The following is a 21031-nucleotide window of genomic DNA, read 5'->3' as shown; positions in this document are numbered from 1 at the left end:
AGGAGAGAGACGGATGGAACGAGGGAGGTCGTTACAGAGAAGGGGGGCTCCCTATTGAATTGTAGGGTGTGAGCTCTTATGCAGATGTCTGTGGTTAATATGCTTGTAAACCAGTTTATAGTTTTATCTTAGTGGATTTAATGCCAATGTTTAATATTAGTAAGTGAAAATACCAAGATTGGAAACAGTTATGTTTGTCACTTCTAAACCGATGCAAAAACAATATATATTCTGAGATATTATTGTATTATTTTATTTTGTCTTGCAAATGTATTGAAGAGTATTTATAATCTATAGAGGGATCAGCTATATTGAGGTTACAGCCTCAAATAAAATAAGGCAATAACATTTGGAATATCTTTTGTGATATGTTTAATTGTTACAAAAAAGTGAAGGCATTGTTTTAATGTCCCTGCCCATGTTTTACCTACAGAGGGCTAGATAACCCAAGTTCTGATGTCAGAATATTACAATCAGTATTACATAGTAATATACATAGTAACATAGTTGATGAGGTTAAAAAAAGACACCAGTCCATCAAGTTCAACCTATTTTGGATCTCCTGCGATCCTGCACTTGTATTTGAAATTAATCAGGAGTAAGCAACCGCCAATCTGTTTCAATTGTGAAAATCCCCCCAGACTCAATATTGCAGTCCTATTTTTACCCTATATCCACTACTATCCTTCATTTTAAATTAACGGTCGTATCCCTGGATACACCTTTCCGCTAAAAATTTGTCTAACCCTTTCTTAAACATATCTATTGAATCTGCCATCACAAACTTCCCTGTCAATGAATTCCATATCTTGACTGCCCTTACTGTAAAGAACCCCTTCCTTTGCTGGTTGTGAAATTGCCTCTACTCTAACCTTAGGGGATGACCACGTGTCCTTGGGGTAAAAAGTTCCCATGAAAGCTCTCTGTATTGACCCCTAATGTATTTGTACATAGTAATCATATCTCCCCTTAGACGCCTCTTTTCTAAAGTAAACATGGCTAAACTGGCTAACCTTTCCTCATAACTTAATGACTCCATACCCTTTATCAATTTTGTCGCCCTTCTCTGACCCCTTTCTAGTTCCAAATTATCTTTTTTATAGAGTGGTGCCCAGAACTGTACTGCATATTCAAGATGAGGTCTTACCAACGATTTATACAGTGGCAAAATTACACTGTCTTCCCTTGCATCTATGCCCCTTTTTATGCATGCCAATACTTTGTTTGACCTTGCAGCTGCTGCTTGACATTGAGCACTATTGCTAAGTCTACTGTCTACGAGCACGTACAAATCCTTTTCCATTATAGATTCTCCTAAATTAATTCCATTTAATTAATAGATTGCGTTCTTGTTTTTGATCCCTGAATGCATAACCTTACATTTATCTGTGTTAAACCTCATATTCCATTTGGCTGCCCAATCCTCCAGTTTATTTAAGTCCCTCTGTAGAGTAGCTACATCTTGCTCTGATTTTATTACCTTTACAGAGTTTAGTGTCATCTGCAAAAATAGAAAACTTTACTCTCTGAACCATCACCAAGGTCATTAATAAATATATTAAAAAGGAGTGGTCCCAGCACGGAACCTTGAGGTACTCCACTTAAGACTTTTGACCAATTAGAAAATGTTCCATTTATCACAACTCTCTGTTCCCTATTCTCTAACCAGTTTTCGATCCAAGTACAAATTTTGATTCCTAGACCAATTCCCTTATTTTGTAAACCAACCTCTTGTGTGGCACTGTATCAAAGGCCTTTGCAAAATCTAAGTAGACCACATCTACTGTCCTGCCCTGGTCTAAGTTCCCACTAACTTCCTCGTACAAACGAATTAGATTAGTTTGACATGACCTATCCCACACAAATACATGTTGATTCCCACTAATAATTTTATTGCGTACCAAGTAATCCTGAATACTGTCCCTTAAAATACCTTCCAGTAGTTTCCCCACTATTGATGTTAGGCTTACAGGTCTATAATTCTCTGGTTGTGATCTCGTCCCCTTTTTAAACAACGGCACCACATCTGCTATTCGCCAATCCCTTGGTACCGAGCCTGATGAGATTGAATCTCTGAAAATTAAGAATAGCGGTCTAGCTATTTCCAAGTTTAACGCCATAAGGACCCTTGGGTGTATGCCATCTGGACCTGGAGCTTTATTTATCTTAATATTCTTCAGTCGCCTTATTAAGTATTAAGAATGTATTTATTGTGAATTTACAATAAAGCTGGGTACACACTACACTGTTTTCGTCCAATAATCGTCTCAAACAGCATACATACGACCGCTCGTTCATAAGTCGGGTCAGTGTGTGTAGTGATTTGATGGTCGAAAGTCTGCCCAAATGGACGATTGTCGCCTTATTTGGATGGTCGTACGGTTTAATATTTTCGTTCCAATCTCTTTTCCGCTGTGTAGTGTGTATAAACTTCCGACCGATCCACAACAGTGAGTACGAAATCACAGTTATTGCTCATGACAACATGGCTGTAAAAAGTCGCTAAAGGGTCGTCCGCTCTTCCCTTTATCGTCCTAAACAAGGCTAGTGTGTATGCAGTGCATGGACCGAGTGATCCGACCATCCATCGCATGTAAAATCGCTCGGCATAAAAAGTTGGTCGAAATTTCTGTAGTGTGTACCCAGCTTAATACAATGAATTTACTTTTCAGAAGATGGATTGTAGGTGATCAGCATAGCTCCTCTCCCTTTTTCCACATGCACTCAGATATCAGCCACCATGCTCACTGACTGCATGTGGAAGTACAATTGGATCACCATAAACTTCTTCCATAGATCAGTGTATCAGGAACTCCCACTATTATCAAGCTCCAAATACACTGAGTGAAGTAAGAAAAGCCTATGTCAAATGTCATTGTTCTGTGTGATCACCATGCATGTCTTTTTTCATTAAGACAAAAAGAGCCAAATCATCCATTTGGCAACCTAGACGTCTGTGTAGGTCCCAAAGGACTCTGAGGGGATTAGAGTACTCATTTTATTTGTGTTATTTTTGACAAAGGGCCCACACCAGCACCTTGTATAGGGCCCCATTGTGTCTTAATTAGGTCCTGAAGACAAATGATGAGTGTTGTGACATCTCTCATGTGTGGGTATAGGACACTCTGGCTACAAACAAAACTATATACTGCTTGTGATGAGTGTTTAAAATGCACCTCTATGTGAAATGAAGTTCCTGTTTAAGTGAAGAATAATACCCTTTATTAAAACAAAAATATGAAACCACTAAAGTTATATAATGACTGTTGCTCTGCAATAAATAGATGGGATTGTATTACTCACTGAACGTGTAGGAGGCAGTGAAACCTTTCAGCTGATTGCTTTCATCACTATGAAATGTCATCACTAGTGAATTCCCAGTTGATGTTATGGGAGAAATATTACGATTACCACAGAAAGGACCAAACCAAGAAGATCCAGATTTGACTTCCATATAGTCATAAATGCAGAAATTTCCATTCTCAACGTGAAAATCACTTACAGTCAGAGCAATCTGTGAAAGTCAGATATATAATAATTAAAAGGACATCTCAGAAAGCAGATTAGACTAAAGAACCAAAAACATCTAGAAAAATACCCACAAGCTGTAATCTGTAAGTATGTAAGAATGCAATATGACAGTATACATAGATATATTTATACATTTCATGACAAGACTTGCTGGATTGTTACATCTTAAGATACATATCAAATTTTTTACGGGTGACAGTAGTTGCTTACTCTTGACTGCCCACATTTTCTGGTCAATGTACAAACTAATTTGGAAATTAAAGAACATATATATATATATATATATATATATATATATATATATATATATATATATATACATATATATAAATAAAAAATCAAACAGACTGGCAAATATCCCTCTTTGCCACTATATATATATATATATATATATATATATATATATATATATATATATATATTGTAACAAAAGGAGGCATTTAGCTGGCAATATGCAGAGCAAGCAGGTAAGTAGAGTAAAACGTTTGTGCAGTAATGCACCTAGAGTGAAGACTTATGTATGAAAAGCAATAGTTTAAATTTGGTTAAACTTTCATGATCTGAAATCCTTCCTCTCAGCAAACAGACAGGGCGTGTCTGGTTGTGCAAACAGAGGCAGTGATGGGTGTTTTCTTTTAAAGAGAAGGTGGGTGTGTCACCTGTCCATCAAGCTAAGGCTGGGGGTGGAGCATCAGGTATAAAAGCTTGTTTGTTTCATTTGTTCAGAGAGACCAATGCTGGGTGAGCTGGCTGGTCCTGAGAGAGAGCTGGACTATGTATAGCTAGTGTTTAGGGTCTCCATGATTGCTGTACAAGTATACGGTGTCAAACATTTACCATCCTAACAATAAAGCACCATAAAAAGGAAGTTGTTGTTCCTGTGTGCTTCTGCAGTAGCGGGATCTTCCCACACTATATATATATATGTATATATATATATATATATATATATATATATATATATATATATATATAAATCAAACAGACGGGGGCGCTTCCATAGTGCAGTATCCACATTTTATTTGTTAAAATCACACACAAGTATGCACGTACCAGAGATCCTTCGACAACAAGCATGTAGATATGAAATAACAGGATGACTCCTATACAGCAATTCGGGACAGACCTCACGATCAGTACACTACCGTCCCTCTACGCGTTTTGTCTTGAACAACTTCGTCCTGACGAAGTTGTTAGGGTGAGGGTCTAATAATATCACTTACAGTTGACTGTGGAATATCCAGCAGGGATGAAATTTGACAAACCGTCTTATTGCAAAGGTGGCATCAGAACAACCCATTTTGTATCACAAATATTTGCAAATGGAAACACCAAGGCTAGGTGCTTGATTTTATACACGTCTGGCAAAGGGTCTGATTGAAACACCTAAATTCAATAATTAAAAGGAGTGGCCAAATATTTCAAATACTTCTAAATAGTGTGTGTGTATATATATATATATATATATATATATATATATATATATATATATATATTTATAGATATAAGAAAACAGGGATACTCTGCACTCTCCAAACACATAATAAATGCTATATCAAGTACTGTTCTATATTAAAAACAGGGAATGTTAGTTCCACATATTGCAATATATGTTTAAGCTGACCAACTCACGCCAAAGACTTGCCTTTAAAAGCTGTGTGCAGGTAAGCCTTACGCCCAGAAAAAATAGCATAGCATTTGATCATGTTAGGACTGACCAGAATGGGAAGACTTTGGCGTGAGTTGGTCAGCTTAAACATATATCGCAATATGTGGAACTAACATTCCCTGTTTTTAATATAGAACAGTACTTGATATAGCATTAATTATGTGTTTGGAGAGTGCAGAGTATCCCTGTTTTTTTGTCTATACAATGTGGGCAACCCCCTCTTGCACCCCAGTCTGTACATGGTGAGTGCAGAGGACCTATGTCTGTTTTTGTTTATACATATATCTATAATATAAATGTCTAGTGGCGTGTGTTAGTCTGTCTGTGTGTGTGTGTGGAAAAAATAAAACCAAGCTGCAGCGCCACCTGCTGGGCAGAGTTATACACTGACCTACTAAATTCTTAGTGTGTGTGGAAAAAAAACCTCAGAAGGGGCTTAAATTTGGTATACTAAGATGTTTTTAATTTGTTAATTTAATTTGTTAATTGTAAAAAGTGTTTATAAAGATTTTAAAAAAAAATATATATATATATTTCTTGAAGGAGAAGTGACAGTTGGGAGTGGTTGGTGGTTGACGGGGGTGACAGAGCGAGAGGAATGTGATACTCAGGACCGCTGAGAGAGATCCCTGTGTCTGGATAGACATCTGGATAGATGTGGTGATGAAAATGAAGGATGAGGTGATGGAGAAGAATGATGAGGTGGTGACATGAAGACAAAACCACGTTAAAAAAGGGCGCTTGGGTCGGGAAGCAACGCTCTTCCCCTGAGGAGGCCTGGGCTAGGGCCCAAATGCATGACAAGAACCTTTTTAACACCTTAAGTAGCTTGATTTGACTAGAATGCATGAGTATCATGCACGGGTTAACTTGTGTATATATATATGTATATATATATATATATATATAATGAGAGATAGTAATAATATTTATGAGAGGAGGCAGTGAGACAGCGAGAAAAAGAGGACAATGATAGATTAAGGGGCAGTAATCATTGCCCTCCTTTTCTCGCTCGAGGTGGTTTTTGTTACCACTCTGCGTTCTGCTCCTCTGCTGCTCAGAGAAGAATTGAGGTAATATGAACACACTTCCGTTCTGAGAATGTTTGATTGATGCACTAGAATATTTTTCCGTGCATCCATTGGATTAACAATTAATTTTATTGTTAAGGTCAAATAATATAATCATATTTCTTCTGCTCATCATGTTCTTATGTCTCATTGGAGCGATCAGGCAGTGCCCCAAGGACACCGTGATGCAAGTCATATTAGCTTCATGCATGTAAAACGGCATGAGACTAGTCTGGAATTATATACTGGTGTAGGGGGCACATCTGGGCACCTTCTTTGGTGCATGATTGCCTTAAAATGCCCCCCTCTGGATCCGCTCCTGTCTTTATGTAATGCAAATAAGGTAGAATTTAAACTGCATCTGTAGCAAATTCTTCAATACAGCTAAGCTACCGTTACATGACAGAAACTACTACACTAATTATCTTAGGCTACAACAGTCTTCTTACCCGTTGTCCAACAGGAGCTGTGATGTTGAAAGTACAATCCATGTTGGGAGGGTATGCATTAGGGTATCCAGGAGATGTAAAGGTCTTTTTAGAGGCAAAGAAATTTCCTCCACATGGTACTTTGGGGCATATGGTTGAAAGCAGAGAACAAACAGCATTGTTAATATAAAATACACTATAGGACCAAGCTATAGAGTTCTTTAATATATAAAGCAATATATTCAAATATCTTACACTGACAAGACCTTACAAAGTTAATCCCACATATGACTATTGACAAGCAGAAATAATGTGTTTTCAGTAAATGGTTCACCACAGAATTTAGTAAAGATTTCATGTTATCTTGTGACATATCTCTAATTAGTTTACTTGTGATTACAAAGTGTAAAACTATAACATTTAAACACTGAATACAATACCTGAGCTATATGTAGCTTTGAAGCCGACCCCAGTAACACTGCTGTCACTGACAAACTCAACCAGCATCTGGTTAGTGGAAGCAACTAAGAGAGGGATCATTCCAGTCCCACATGTTTTGTCCAGCAACACAGGAGATGTCCTACTGGGACCATCATAAATCTTGACGTAGTCAGATACACAATTAGGTGACGATTGGACATCAAAGGCATTAAATTTCAGGGTGGCCTAAATATTAAACATTAATATCAGCAATGTTAGTTTAAGAATTAAGATCATGAGTAACTTAATTTACACTTTTATGCCAAGCTGGGCTTTACGGCACAGAGGATGTGATCAGCTACATGACTTATCCCCTAGAATATTGTAAAACTATAACAAGGAGCATTACATTTTGGCATTGAGCAGCAGCAACCCAATCATATACCCCCATTGTGTATGATGCCCCATCCTTCTTTCACATCATTCCGGCATATTATACAATGAAGGAAGATCAGCCCAGAAGGAGTTCAGTCCATTAATGATTTACAAGCTTCCACAATTTTTTAGAATAATCAGGGTCTGGCTGTACTAGGGGGCAGGGGGGCATCTGCCTCCTGGACCGGTACCATAGTCGGCTGCCTTCGGCTGGATCATTGCTCTACCTGCATTTTGCTTAATTTGAAATGTTCCTAATAGGCTGCTGAGCAGAGTCTCATCTCCCTGGGTAAAATTTGCCATGAACTCCTGAGAATAAACAACATTCTAGTTTTGTCAATATAGTAGTTTTTTATTATTATTAATTACACTAAAAACAGCAATCACTCTGAAATTATCTGTCTAGTTCAATTTACACAATAAAATAAGGTTCCTTAATGGTTGCTTTTATTTAATGTAAATTGTGCACCTTAATGCAATGTTAGTAAGTGGTGCGTGGCTCATATACAGTACAGTATGAATTGTCTTACAGAATTATTTATCAGGTATGGGCAATAATTGTAAGCTAACCTGTAAGTAACTGGCTTTATACAATGTCAGAATATGATGTAACTTCATTAAACTCTTTTTTCAAATAAGTGATTGTGTAATTCTAACCTCTATAACTCTATAACTCTATAACTGTATGTGTCTGTCTAAATCCATCCCTATATAATTATCGTTGACTTCTTGTAATTTTCTAGCAACCAAAATAAAGTGTGTTCCTATAGGGGACATTCAGGGATGATATATTTTTAAAACATGTATTTTATTAATATGCATTCAAATTAAGATCAAACCATCCTCTTCGTACGTAAGGCAAATATTTAAAAACAGTTATGTGATAAGTGAATGTGCATGTGAAAATACTGTGAAATATAAAATAAAAAATGTACAGCTGGTCCTTTCCTGTATGTAATCTGTACTATTATTTATGTTGAATACATCTTTAGTTTGTTAATATCTGACCATTTGTTTCCACAACGATAGTACATCCCAGTGTTAATATTTCTGTATTTTTACTTATGAAATTAATTAAAATGTGGAGCAAATCTCTATTAGAACGGTCCTCAAGATTATGACACTGGGAAAGTGTAGATATAACTGCTATTTTATTCCCTGTTATCCAAGCCCATATATATATATATATTGGTACCTGGAATACAAAATTACGATTTCTGTATTATATGACTTTTTATGGCGATTGAGTATCACATTGCCATTTTTCTTTGTCTGGCTTGCTAATTACGAACACCACATTGGGTTGTATTGTTTTGATTTGGCAATATGAATTTTAATATTAGTGTCATAGATATCTTGATATCTATTGTTTTTTAATTCTAATTGTGTCCTACTTAGCCCTTACACGACAACCGTCTAATTAGCAACTACTTTTTAATATTGTGTTTTTTTAAGATTCGTTTTTTTCTGTCACACATAATCTTCTATTTATTGGTTATTTTCACATTTATCATTAAAAATTTGGTTTGCACCTGTGTACGTTATCGATGTATTTATTGTCATGCAAAGTACATCAATCTATCCAGTATAATATTACAGCACAGTTCATTAGTCTATGTTTCCATTTTCAGTATTTTATGACATACATCTGGTATGAGCGCAGGAAATGTTTGTCTGTTATTTATATGTCACCGAAAGTGACAGAACTGATTTTAGAAAATGATATCTAATTCTTGAGTCTTCTGTTTGTCACTTGTTTCATGCATTCATTAATGTACCTGTCCAGATGGTGATCTGATCAACCAAACACAGCTGGCATCATTGGGATAGGCTGAGGGGTAGTTCGCTGAGTTCATATTTCCATTCATATTGTTAAGCAAATAACCACAAACATCTGAGAAGAGAGAAAGTGATTTAAATCAATGATTGTAGACTTGGTGACTTATGTTCAGTTATTATATAATTTTGATGTTCTATGTACGTAACAGATACCTTAACCTACAGTCTATCGGCCTCATTTAGTCTTAAGAAGAAATCCTGCTAAAGGGTATAAACTTACACAAAGGCAAACTATGGCGCTATGTAAGGGGTGAAAAGTTGTTTTTAATTCAGGGAAAATATAGTCTTCTTATTAGGATATTGGGATTGAAACATTAGATCAAGTGAGCATGTGTCATTGTAGACCAGTCTCATTAAACTAAGGTATGCTTATCTCCTAAACGGATTTGAACTTTGCAGTTCCTCCTGTTCTATGCAGCTTTGTGAGTGATAGAGTTTCACTCTGTACTCAACAGTCTCCACTCTGGGATTCTTCAGTTTACTGATTTCAACTTCGATTATGGCTTTTTATTTCCTGGCTAGTGACATACAAAGAATTCTGACCCTTTACCCTGGTAAACAGCATTAATACTCCAACTCAGCATTCCAGCATCCTGCTTAATGTAATCTTTCTCTGTTAGTACAGCATTTTCAACATTGAACAGCTTATTTAGCCTTGGTCAGCTGACTAGTAAGGAAATATTCCTCTATAACTGTGCCTGCTGATTATGGCACTGAGGGGCTCTGGTTTTGTCTCATTTGTGCATGGAGTTTTGCTGTCTGCAGTTATATAAGGAAGCTTGGAAATTCTACATTACCAGGATTGCATCTTGTGAATATTGTGTCTGTACTACAAGCCTTTGCCTTAATCATTCTGTGTCAAACCCTCTAGACTGCCATTATCTCTGGAGATCATTTATTAACTACAACTGTCAGATACAGCTATTACTAGACAACTTTGTTTTGTGTTTACAAATCCATTGCAAACTGTGCCTTCCCTGTATAGGACCATTGGTTACAGCATATGTCTGCAATATATTCCAATAAACTTACAGACATTTGAACTTCTATCTTGCCTCTATTTATGCTACAATTACCTAACACTTCTTTGTCATGCAGAACAAATATATTGGCCTGATTTAACTATATACTGCAGTTTAGAGGTGAGACAGGAAGCTTGCCCTTCCCCCCATGCAGCCAACATGGTATTCCAAGGTGCCAGCTGTATTTACTGCTAAATCTAAATGAGGCCTCATATATCTATTAATCAATACTTACTACACTGATAAAGCCGGTTAATTTTAGAAACATCCAAGATACTCATTCCATCCCTTTGTCCAATGGGTACTGTGGGATCAGGCTTGGGTACAATGGTAGGTTGATTTGTAGTGTTACTGAATGCATACCTGTCACACAACAAAAGAGATCAGTACATTCCAGAATGATAAATCATAAAAGGGAATATTCCAACATCAATGTGTTCTAAATACTTCCAGCACCATCATCTATAATTTAATAAAAATGTATTATCTTACTTGTCATAATGCATCACTGAGCCATAGTCATATTCCAGACCCAGGTTATTAGTGTCTGCTTTGGCAAAATTTCCTTTCTCATCTGTAACAGGAAATGTCCATTTACAATGCCCATATTTGAATAAAAAGAACACAAAATTTTAGTAGCTATGTAATTTGTGCACAGTACCTGGTGAGATGTACTGGTACATGATGTTGACATAGTCATCGCGGTCACTTCTCATATGCTCATGGTAAAATCCCAGGGCATGATTTAGTTCATGTTGTATAATACCTCTGAGCATGCAACCAGCAATATCTATTCCAACCTTCTGACCTCCACCTGTTCGTCCGATATATGACATACAGCTGGAAACAGTAAGGAAGTAATGAGAGTTTGTTAATGGTTACAGCATAGTCATACACACAGGGCAATACATAGTAATTAGCTGGAGGGAAGATTTAAAACCATTCCAATAAAATGTAATGTAATAATTATGTTTTGCACATTTTTTTTTAAATATGAAATTTTAAGAAAGTTCTGCTTAATTAGTCTGATAGCCAAAAGTAAAAAGGGTGGCAGATTTCTGGCTCGACTGATTGGCAAGAAAAAGCAAATGGGTAATATAAACAGGAAAAATGTTACATAAGTATTTCTAAAACTATTGTATCCCATGCACAGACTCCACTATACAGAACAATGAGTTATGTAGACTGACAATAGCAGGATATGCATACTGCTTGTTTTCTGGTTATTTATATTATATTTGTAAACACATATACATATGTGTGAATTTTCTTTGCTTATTTATATGTTTATTTGTTTGGCGCTGTAGAGTATAGATTAGAAAATCTCCCATGGTATTTATTTCCCTGCAATTCAGTGTCCAGATTAATTAAAGATCCCTGAATTTTGCAAACCCCACAAGAAATTGTGAAGGACAGCTATGGATGACATCGGCTGACTGTGTTAAGATTTTTACAGTAACTGGTTAATTTTTTGTGTCTCTGATTTCTGTTTTCTCTCCTCATTTCAAGAGTAACACACAACTGGCAGCTGCACAGAAATAACCAATGCTTCCAATGACTGTTTTATTATTGTTGGCTGATAATGCTCCTGTCTTACTATAATCTAGGGATGAGCGCACTCGGATTTATGAAATCCGAGCCCACCCGAACGTTGCCGATCCGAGTCGGATCCGAGACAGATCCGGGTATTGGCGCCAAATTCAAATCTGAAACTGAGGCTCTGACTCATAATCCCGTTGTCGGATCTCGCGATACTCGGATCCTATAAATTCCCCGCTAGTCGCCGCCATCTTCACTCGGGCATTGATCAGGGTAGAGGGAGGGTGTGTTAGGTGGTCCTCTGTCCTGGTAGATCTCGTGCTGTGCTGTTTAGTTCTGTGCTGTGCTGTACTGTGCTGTGCTGTGCTGTGCTGTGCTGTGCTATGCTGTGTTCTGCAGTATCAGTCCAGTGGTGCTGTGTGCTGTGCTCTGTCCTTCTGAGGTCAGTGGTGCTGCTGGGTCCAGTGCTGTGTCCTGTTCAGTCCAGTGGTGCTGTGTCCTGTGCTCTGTGCTTCTAAGGGCATAGTTATTTCCCCAATATTCCCCTGTGTTTAAAAAAATAAAAAAAAGTTATTTAAAAAAATACCAAAAACTAATTTAATTTTTTTTAATTACCACAAAATTTGCACAACCAATCCTGCAGTATAAGCCCATTGGTACTGCAATATTACCAAGTTCACACATTCAGCAGTAAAAGTCCAGTGGTACTGCAATATTACAAAGTTTACACATTCTGCAGTATCAGTCCAGTGGTGCTGTGTCCTGTGCTCTGTCCTGCTGAGTTCCGTAGTGCTGCTGGGTCCTGTGCCGTGTCCTGTTCAGTCCAGTGGTGCTGTGTCCTGTGCTCTGTGCTTCTAAGGGCATAGTTATTTCCCCATTATTCCCAAGTTTTTAAAAAATAAAAAAAAAGTAAAAAAAAAATTACAATTAAAAATTAAAAAAAAAATATATATAATTATAACCAAATTTGCAAAACCAATCCAGCAGTATAAGTCCATTGGTACTGCAATATTACAAAGTTCACACATTCTGCAGTATCAGTCCAGTGGTGCTGTGTCCTGTGCTCTGTCCTGCTGAGTTCCGTAGTGCTGCTGGGTCCTGTGCCGTGTCCTGTTCAGTCCAGTGGTGCTGTGTCCTGTGCTCTGTGCTTCTAAGGGCATAGTTATTTCCCCATTATTCCCAAGTTTTTAAAAAATAAAAAAAAAGTAAAAAAAAAAAAATTAAAAAAAAAAAAAATATATAATAATTATAACCAAATTTGCAAAACCAATCCAGCAGTATAAGCCCATTGGTACTGCAATATTACAAAGTTCACACATTCTGCAGTATCAGTCCAGTGGTGCTGTGTCCTGTGCTCTGTCCTGCTGAGTTCCGTAGTGCTGCTGGGTCCTGTGCCGTGTCCTGTTCAGTCCAGTGGTGCTGTGTCCTGTGCTCTGTGCTTCTAAGGGCATAGTTATTTCCCCATTATTCCCAAGTTTTTAAAAAATAAAAAAAAAGTAAAAAAAAATAAAAAATTTTAAAAAAAAAATATATAATAATTATAACCAAATTTGCAAAACCAATACAGCAGTATAAGTCCATTGGTACTGCAATATTACCAAGTTCACACATTCTGCAGTATCTTGTGCTACATATAATGGAGACCAAAAATTTGGAGGATAAAGTAGGGAAAGATCAAGACCCACTTCCTCCTAATGCTGAAGCTGCTGCCACTAGTCATGACATAGACGATGAAATGCCATCAACGTCGTCTTCCAAGCCCGATGCCCAATCTCGTAGTACCGGGCATGTAAAATCCAAAAAGCCCAAGTTAAGAAAAAGTAGCAAAAAGAGAAACTTAAAATCATCTGAGGAGAAACGTAAAGTTGCCAATATGCCATTTACGACAAGGAGTGGCAAGGAACGGCTTAGGCCCTGGCCCGTGTTCATGACTAGTGGTTCAGCTTCACCCACGGATCTTAGCCCTCCTCCTCCTCCCCCCCCTACAAAAAATTGAAGAGAGTTATGCTGTCAGCAACAAAACAGCAAACAACTCTGCCTTCTAAAGAGAAATTATCACAAATCCACAAGGCGAGTCCAAGGATGTTGGTGGTTGTCAAGCCTGACCTTCCCATCACTGTACGGGAAGAGGTGGCTCGGGAGGAGGCTATTGATGATGTAGCTGGCGCTGTGGAGGAACTTGATGATGAGGATGGTGATGTGGTTATTGTAAATGAGGCACCAGGGGGGGAAACAGCTGATGTCCATGGGATGAAAAAGCCCATCGTCATGCCTGGTCAGAAGACCAAAAAATGCACCTCTTCGGTCTGGAGTTATTTTTATCCAAATCCAGACAACCAATGTATGGCCATATGTAGCTTATGTAAAGCTCAAATAAGCAGGGGTAAGGATCTTGCCCACCTAGGAACATCCTCCCTTATACGTCACCTGAATAACCTTCATAGTTCAGAGGTTAGTTCAGGAACTGGGGCTAGGACCCTCATCGGTACAGGGACACCTAAATCCCGTGGTCCAGTTGGATACACACCAGCAACACCCTCCTCGTCAGCTTCCTCCACAATCTCCATCAGATTCAGTCCTGCAGCCCAAGTCAGCAGCCAGACTGAGTCCTCCTCAATACGGGATTCATCCGAGGAATGCTGCAGCGGTACGCCTACTACTGCCACTGCTGCTGTTGCTGCTGTTAGTCGGTCATCTTCCCAGAGGGGAAGTCGTAAGACCGCTAAGTCTTTCACAAAACAATTGACCGTCCAACAGTCGTTTGCCATGACCACAAAATACGATAGTAGTCACCCTATTGCAAAGCGTATAACTGCGGCTGTAACTGCAATGTTGGTGTTAGACGTGCGCCCGGTGTCCGCCATCAGTGGAGTGGGATTTAGAGGGTTGATGGAGGTATTGTGTCCCCGGTACCAAATCCCGTAGAGATTCCACTTCACTAGGCAGGCGATACCAAAAATGTACAGAGAAGTACGATCAAGTGTCCTCAGTGCTCTAAAAAATGCGGTTGTACCCACTGTCCACTTAACCACGGACATGTGGACAAGTGGTTCTGGGCAAACGAAGGACTATATGACTGTGACAGCCCACTGGGTAGATGCATCCCCTTCCGCAGCAACAGCAACAGCTGCATCAGTAGCAGCAACTACAAAATGGCGGCTCGTGCAAAGGCAGGCAACATTGTGTATTACAGGCTTTAATAAGAGGCACAACGCTGACAACATATTAGAGAAAATGAGGGAAATTATCTCCCAGTGGCTTACCCCACTTAGACTCTCATGGGGATTTGTGGTGTCAGACAATGCCAGTAACATTGTGCAGGCATTAAATATGGGCAATTTCCAGCACGTCCCATGTTTTGCCCACACCATTAATTTGGTGGTGCAGCATTACCTCAAGAGTGACAGGGGTGTGCAGGAGATGCTTGCGGTGGCGCGCAAAATTGCTGGACACTTTCGGCATTCAGCCAGTGCCTACCGCAGACTAGAGGCACATCAAAAAAGCATGAACCTGCCCTGCCATCACCTCAAACAAGAGGTTGTGATGCGCTGGAACTCCACCCTCTATATGCTGCAGAGGATGGAGGAGCAGCAAAAGGCCATTCAGGCCTACACAGCCACCTACGACATAGGCAAAGGAGTGGGGATGCGCCTCAGTCAAGCGCAGTGGAGACTGATTTCCGTGTTGTGCAAGGTTCTGCAGCCATTTGAACTTGCCACACGAGAAGTCAGTTCCGACACTGCCAGCTTGAGTCAGGTCATTCCCCTGATCAGGCTGTTGCAGAAGCAGCTGGAGAAAGTGAGGGAGGAGCTGGTAAGCCATTGCGATTACACCAAGCATGTAGCTCTTGTGGATGTAGCCCTTCATACGCTTTGCCAGGATCCGAGGGTGGTCACTCTTTTAAAGTCAGAGGAATACATTCTGGCCACCGTGCTCGATCCTCGGTTTAAAGCGTATGTTGTGTCTCTGTTTCCGGCGGACACAAGTCTACAGCGGTGCAAAGACCTGCTGGTCAGGAGATTGTCCTCTGAAGAGGACCGTGACATGCCAACAGCTCCACCCTCATTTTCTTCCACATCTATGGCTGCGAGGAAAAAGCTCAGTTTTCCCAAAAGAGGCACTGGCGGGGATGCTGATAACATCTGGTCCGGACTGAAGGACCTGCCAACCATTGCAGACATGTCTACTCTCGCTGCATTGGATGCTGTCACAATAGAAAAAATTGTGGATGATTACTTTGCTGACACCATCCAAGTAGACATGTCAGACAGTCCATATTGTTACTGGCAGGAAAAAAAGGCAGTTTGGAAACCCCTGTACAAACTGGCTCTATTTTACCTGAGTTGTCCCCCCTCCAGTGTGTACTCGGAAAGAGTTTTTAGTGCAGCGGGGAACCTGGTCAGTGAGCGGCGAAGGAGGTTGCTTCCTCACAACGTTGAAAAAATGATGTTTATAAAAATGAATAATCAATTCCTCAATGAAGTACAGCACTGCCCTCCAGATACTACAGAGGGACCTGTGGTTGTGGAGTCCAGCGGGGACGAATTGATAATGTGTGATGAGGAGGAAGTACACACTGTAGGGGGAGAGGAATCAGAGGTTGAGGATGAGGACGACATCTTGCCTCAGTAGAGCCTGTTTAGTCTGTACAGGGAGAGATGAATAGCTTTTTTGGTGTGGGGGCCCAAACAAACCAATCATTTCAGCCAAAGTTGTTTGGTAGGCCCTGTCGCTGAAATGATTGGTTTGTTAAAGTGTGCATGTCCTATTTCAACAACATAAGGGTGGGTGTGAGGGCCCAAGGACAATTCCATCTTGGACCTTTTTTTTTTGCATTATATGACCAATCAACAGTCGTTTGCCATGTTCAAAAAGTAAAACCAAATTTAAAAAAATACAAGAAATTAAACCAAAAGTAAAATGCCGTGTCATAATTTAAAACAAGAGGTATTGACGTGCTCTAAAACTACTGTATTGTTGTTTATATTTTATAAACACTACACTTGAAAGCTTGAGTCTTTCAATAAAAAAGTAACTGTCCATTGCACGAATATTTGCAACAGGGACAATTTTAGGGTTAAGAAAGTCAACTAATAACACTTCGACGCTGTCTGTCTTTATAAACACTACACTTGGAAGTTGGAGGAGGTATTGTGGCCCCGGCACCAAATTTACTACCGGGGCCACTCCACTGTGCAGTCCATATTTAGGTGTATCAGATATTAAACAACGGTGACAGTTGATGCCCAATTTTTTAATTATATTGTGGCCTCGGTACCAAATTGTGTACCGGGGCCACCACACTACGCAGTCCAGATACTTGTTTGGTGGAATTCAGACCAGTTGAGGGTTTTATTATTATATTGTGTGGACCACTCTATCTATACCACACTACAACTCTATACCACTCTATTTCATACTTTAATTCTATTTCATACTTTAATTCTATTTAATACTTTAATTCTATTTCATACTTTAATTCTATTTAATACTTTAATTCTATTACTAATTACCATAAAGAGGAACTGCCGCTTCTATTTAATACTTTAATTCTATTAGTAGTTACCATAAAGAGGAACAAAATAAACCAATTTTACCAAAAGTATAATATGACTTAGACTTACAAACACTACACTTGAAAGATCGTGCCTTTAAATGAAAAAGTCAGTCTTCATTGCACGACTATGTGCAACAGGGACAGTTTTTTGGGTTTACAAAGTCAACGAATAACACTTCGACCCTGTCTGTCTTTAACATACTTGATGGGATCTCAATGACGAATTGTCTGTACCATGTTTGGAGGAGGTATTGTGGCCCCGGTACCAAATTGGGTACCGGGGCCACTCCACTATGCAGTCCAGATAGAGGTGTATCAGATATTAAACAACGTTGACTGTTGATGCCCAATTTTTTAATTATATTGTGGCCTCGGTACCAAATTGTGTACCGGGGCCACCACACTACGCAGTCCATACCCTTTTTTGGTGGAATTCTGACACGTGGAGGGTTTTTTAATTATATTGTGGCCTCGGTACCAAATTGTGTACCGGGGCCACCACACTACGCAGTCAAGATAGATAGATGCGTATCATAGATAAAGTACATTCAGTGGTGTGGGGCAAATTGAAAAATATTCAAAATGCACTGACATTATCAAAAACAAGAGGTTGTCACACGCTAAAACTCCAACATGTATATGATGGAGAGGATGGAGGAGCAGCCGTATGTGTAGTGTAATGCAGACCTGTTGAAGGTTTTTTATATATTTTATTGTGGTGCCCAGTGCCCACTCCTCTAGGCAGTCCAGGTACATTTATTGGTGCGAATCATAAAAGTTCAGGGTTTTTAATATATATTGTGGTGACCCACTCCTCTATGCAGTCCAGGTACATTTATTGGTGTGAATCATAAAAGTTCAGGGTTTTTAAGATATATTGTGGTGACCCACTCCTCTACGCAGTCCAGGTACATTTATTGGTGCGATTCATAAAAGTTCAGGGTTTTTAAGATATTGTGGTGACCCACTCCTCTACGCAGTCCAGGTACATTTATTGGTGCGATTCATAAAAGTTCTGGGTTTTTAAGATATTGTGGTGACCCACTCCTCTACGCAGTCCAGGTACATTTATTGGTGCGATTCATAAAAGTTCAGGGTTTTTAAGATATATTGTGGTGACCCACTCCTCTACGCAGTCCAGGTACATTTATTGGTGTGATTCATAAAAGTTCAGGGTTTTTAATATATCTTGTGGTGACCCACTCCTATACGCAGTCCAGGTACATTTATTGGTGCGAATCATAAAAGTTCAGGGTTTTTAATATATATTGTGGTGACCCACTCCTCTACGCAGTCCAGGTACATTTATTGGTGCGATTCATAAAAGTTCAGGGTTTTTAAGATATTGTGGTGACCCACTCCTCTACGCAGTCCAGGTACATTTATTGGTGCGAATCATAAAAGTTCAGGGTTTTTAATATATTGTGATGACCCACTCCTCTACGCAGTCCAGGTACATTTATTGGTGCGATTCATAAAAGTTCAGGGTTTTTAAGATATTGTGGTGACCCACTCCTCTACGCAGTCCAGGTACATTTATTGGTGCGATTCATAAAAGTTCTGGGTTTTTAAGATATTGTGGTGACCCACTCCTCTACGCAGTCCAGGTACATTTATTGGTGCGATTCATAAAAGTTCAGGGTTTTTAAGATATTGTGGTGACCCACTCCTCTACGCAGTCCAGGTACATTTATTGGTGCGATTCATAAAAGTTCTGGGTTTTTAAGATATTGTGGTGACCCACTCCTCTACGCAGTCCAGGTACATTTATTGGTGCGAATCATAAAAGTTCAGGGTTTTTAATATATATTGTGGTGACCCACTCCTCTACGCAGTCCAGAAAGATACCTCGTTGCAACGTTTTGGACTAATAACTATATTGTGAGGTGTTCAGAATACACTGTAAATTAGTGGAAATGCTTGTTATTGAATGTTATTGAGGTTAATAATAGCCTAGGAGTGAAAATAAGCCCAAAAACTTGATTTTTAAACTTTTTATGTTTTTTTCCAAAAAAATCCGAATCCAAAACCTTAAATCCGAACCGAGACCTTTCGTCAAGTGTTTTGCGAGACAAATCCGAACCCCAAAAATAACGAAAATCCGGATCCAAAACACAAAACACGAGACCTCAAAAGTCGCCGGTGCACATCCCTACTATAATCACACACACTTTCTCCAACAGCTGATACAATTGTTATTCCACTCCCTTATGTATCAAGTCTTCCCCACACCTAGAGTGTAAGCCCATTAGGGCAGGGCCTTCTTTACCTTCTGTTTTATGTCATTTGTATGTATCATGATTCTGTCAATGTACAGCACTGTGTAATATGTCAGTGCTAATAATAATAATAATAATAATAATAATAATAATAATAATATTTCCAAACCATGTAGAGTTATTTTTCTCATCTCTCCTCTTAATAAACATTCCTTTATGACATAGAATGGAAGAACCTACCCCTCTGAAGAGACAATGTTGAGGAAAGCCGTCTCTGTTGTCCGAGGTATAAACCTCACACAGGTCAATGCCTCATACTCCTGCATAGAAGTTCTAAAGAAGCTGATATGATTGTCATCTGTGGAGAAAGAATGATGCACATTTACTAACAGATTAGAGCAATAGATGGCCATGACTTTATTATTATACCATAAGGAAGAGGAAACTCACTGTAATCAGGGGATAAGGTGTATGGAACAGGGACAGTCCCATCTGCAGATTTAGGCCACAGGCAGCTTGAACAAGTGGTGGCGCTGCGCCCAGTTTTTATAAGAATGTCTCCTTCCTGTACTGTCATGTTATAACCTGCATTAATCAGAAAAAAGGACATGGAACATTCATATGTTAATGTACTATCAGTAAGATTCATACCAGACTATTACCTTAATCCTATCTTGTAAAAATATCAAATCTAAATAAACCCACCTTTTTATCCATTAAAATATATTTCTTAGATCAATAATACAACTTTCCTTACTTTAGAAGAATTAGTGTATTTAAACCACACATGAATGTACAATATATATATATATATATATATATATATATATATATATATATATATATATATATGAGCCATTTCAACAAACCAACTGAAAATACTATTGTTCTAGTTTTAGGGAGTAATTAAATTAGTCGCAAGTGCCGCCAGAAATCTCCTTATTGTCCTTCTACGCACATTGTCGGCCTATACAGTAACACATTTCCGGTTCTTTTCTCCTCACATCTCTATGGGATGCGAGAGAGAAGGAGCTGAGATTTCAGAAAGAACATTGAGGCAATGTGTCTCAGCGGACTCCTTATAGCTAATTCAATTCCCCCCTCAGACTTCTTAGCCTATCTGCTATGTATTACATTATAGCATTTAGTAGTAGGTTGATACCTTTGTTGACTTCAATAATCCTGCTGAAAGTACCCCCAGGTTCTCTGGCATCTGTATCTGCTGTAAATACAAATGTACATATAATGTGATATCAATGTATACTACAGCTATGTGGATGGTCTCCTAAGCAGGGATTAAAC

The 21031-nt window shown here is 38.9% G+C and overlaps 1 protein-coding gene across 1 annotated transcript; it reads right to left on the bottom strand.

The window, feature by feature from the left end:
* Positions 1-3295: 3295 nt before the first annotated feature.
* On the bottom strand, positions 3296-20913 carry LOC142140623 (embryonic protein UVS.2-like). The gene is made up of 10 exons (XM_075198332.1): positions 20892-20913; positions 20180-20314; positions 19970-20087; positions 11071-11254; positions 10907-10983; positions 10650-10777; positions 9332-9447; positions 7139-7364; positions 6720-6838; positions 3296-3514 (listed from the first exon to the last, which is right to left on the bottom strand). Exons 2-10 carry the CDS (start codon positions 20304-20306, stop codon positions 3296-3298), a joined length of 1314 nt encoding a protein of 437 aa, XP_075054433.1. The 5' UTR covers positions 20307-20314; positions 20892-20913.
* Between the last annotated feature and the right edge of the window lie 118 nt (positions 20914-21031).

Source organism: Mixophyes fleayi, chromosome 2 (genome assembly GCF_038048845.1).
Source record: "Mixophyes fleayi isolate aMixFle1 chromosome 2, aMixFle1.hap1, whole genome shotgun sequence".
NCBI lineage: Eukaryota > Metazoa > Chordata > Amphibia > Anura > Limnodynastidae > Mixophyes > Mixophyes fleayi.
This window is presented reverse-complemented; position numbering and strand designations above follow the sequence as displayed.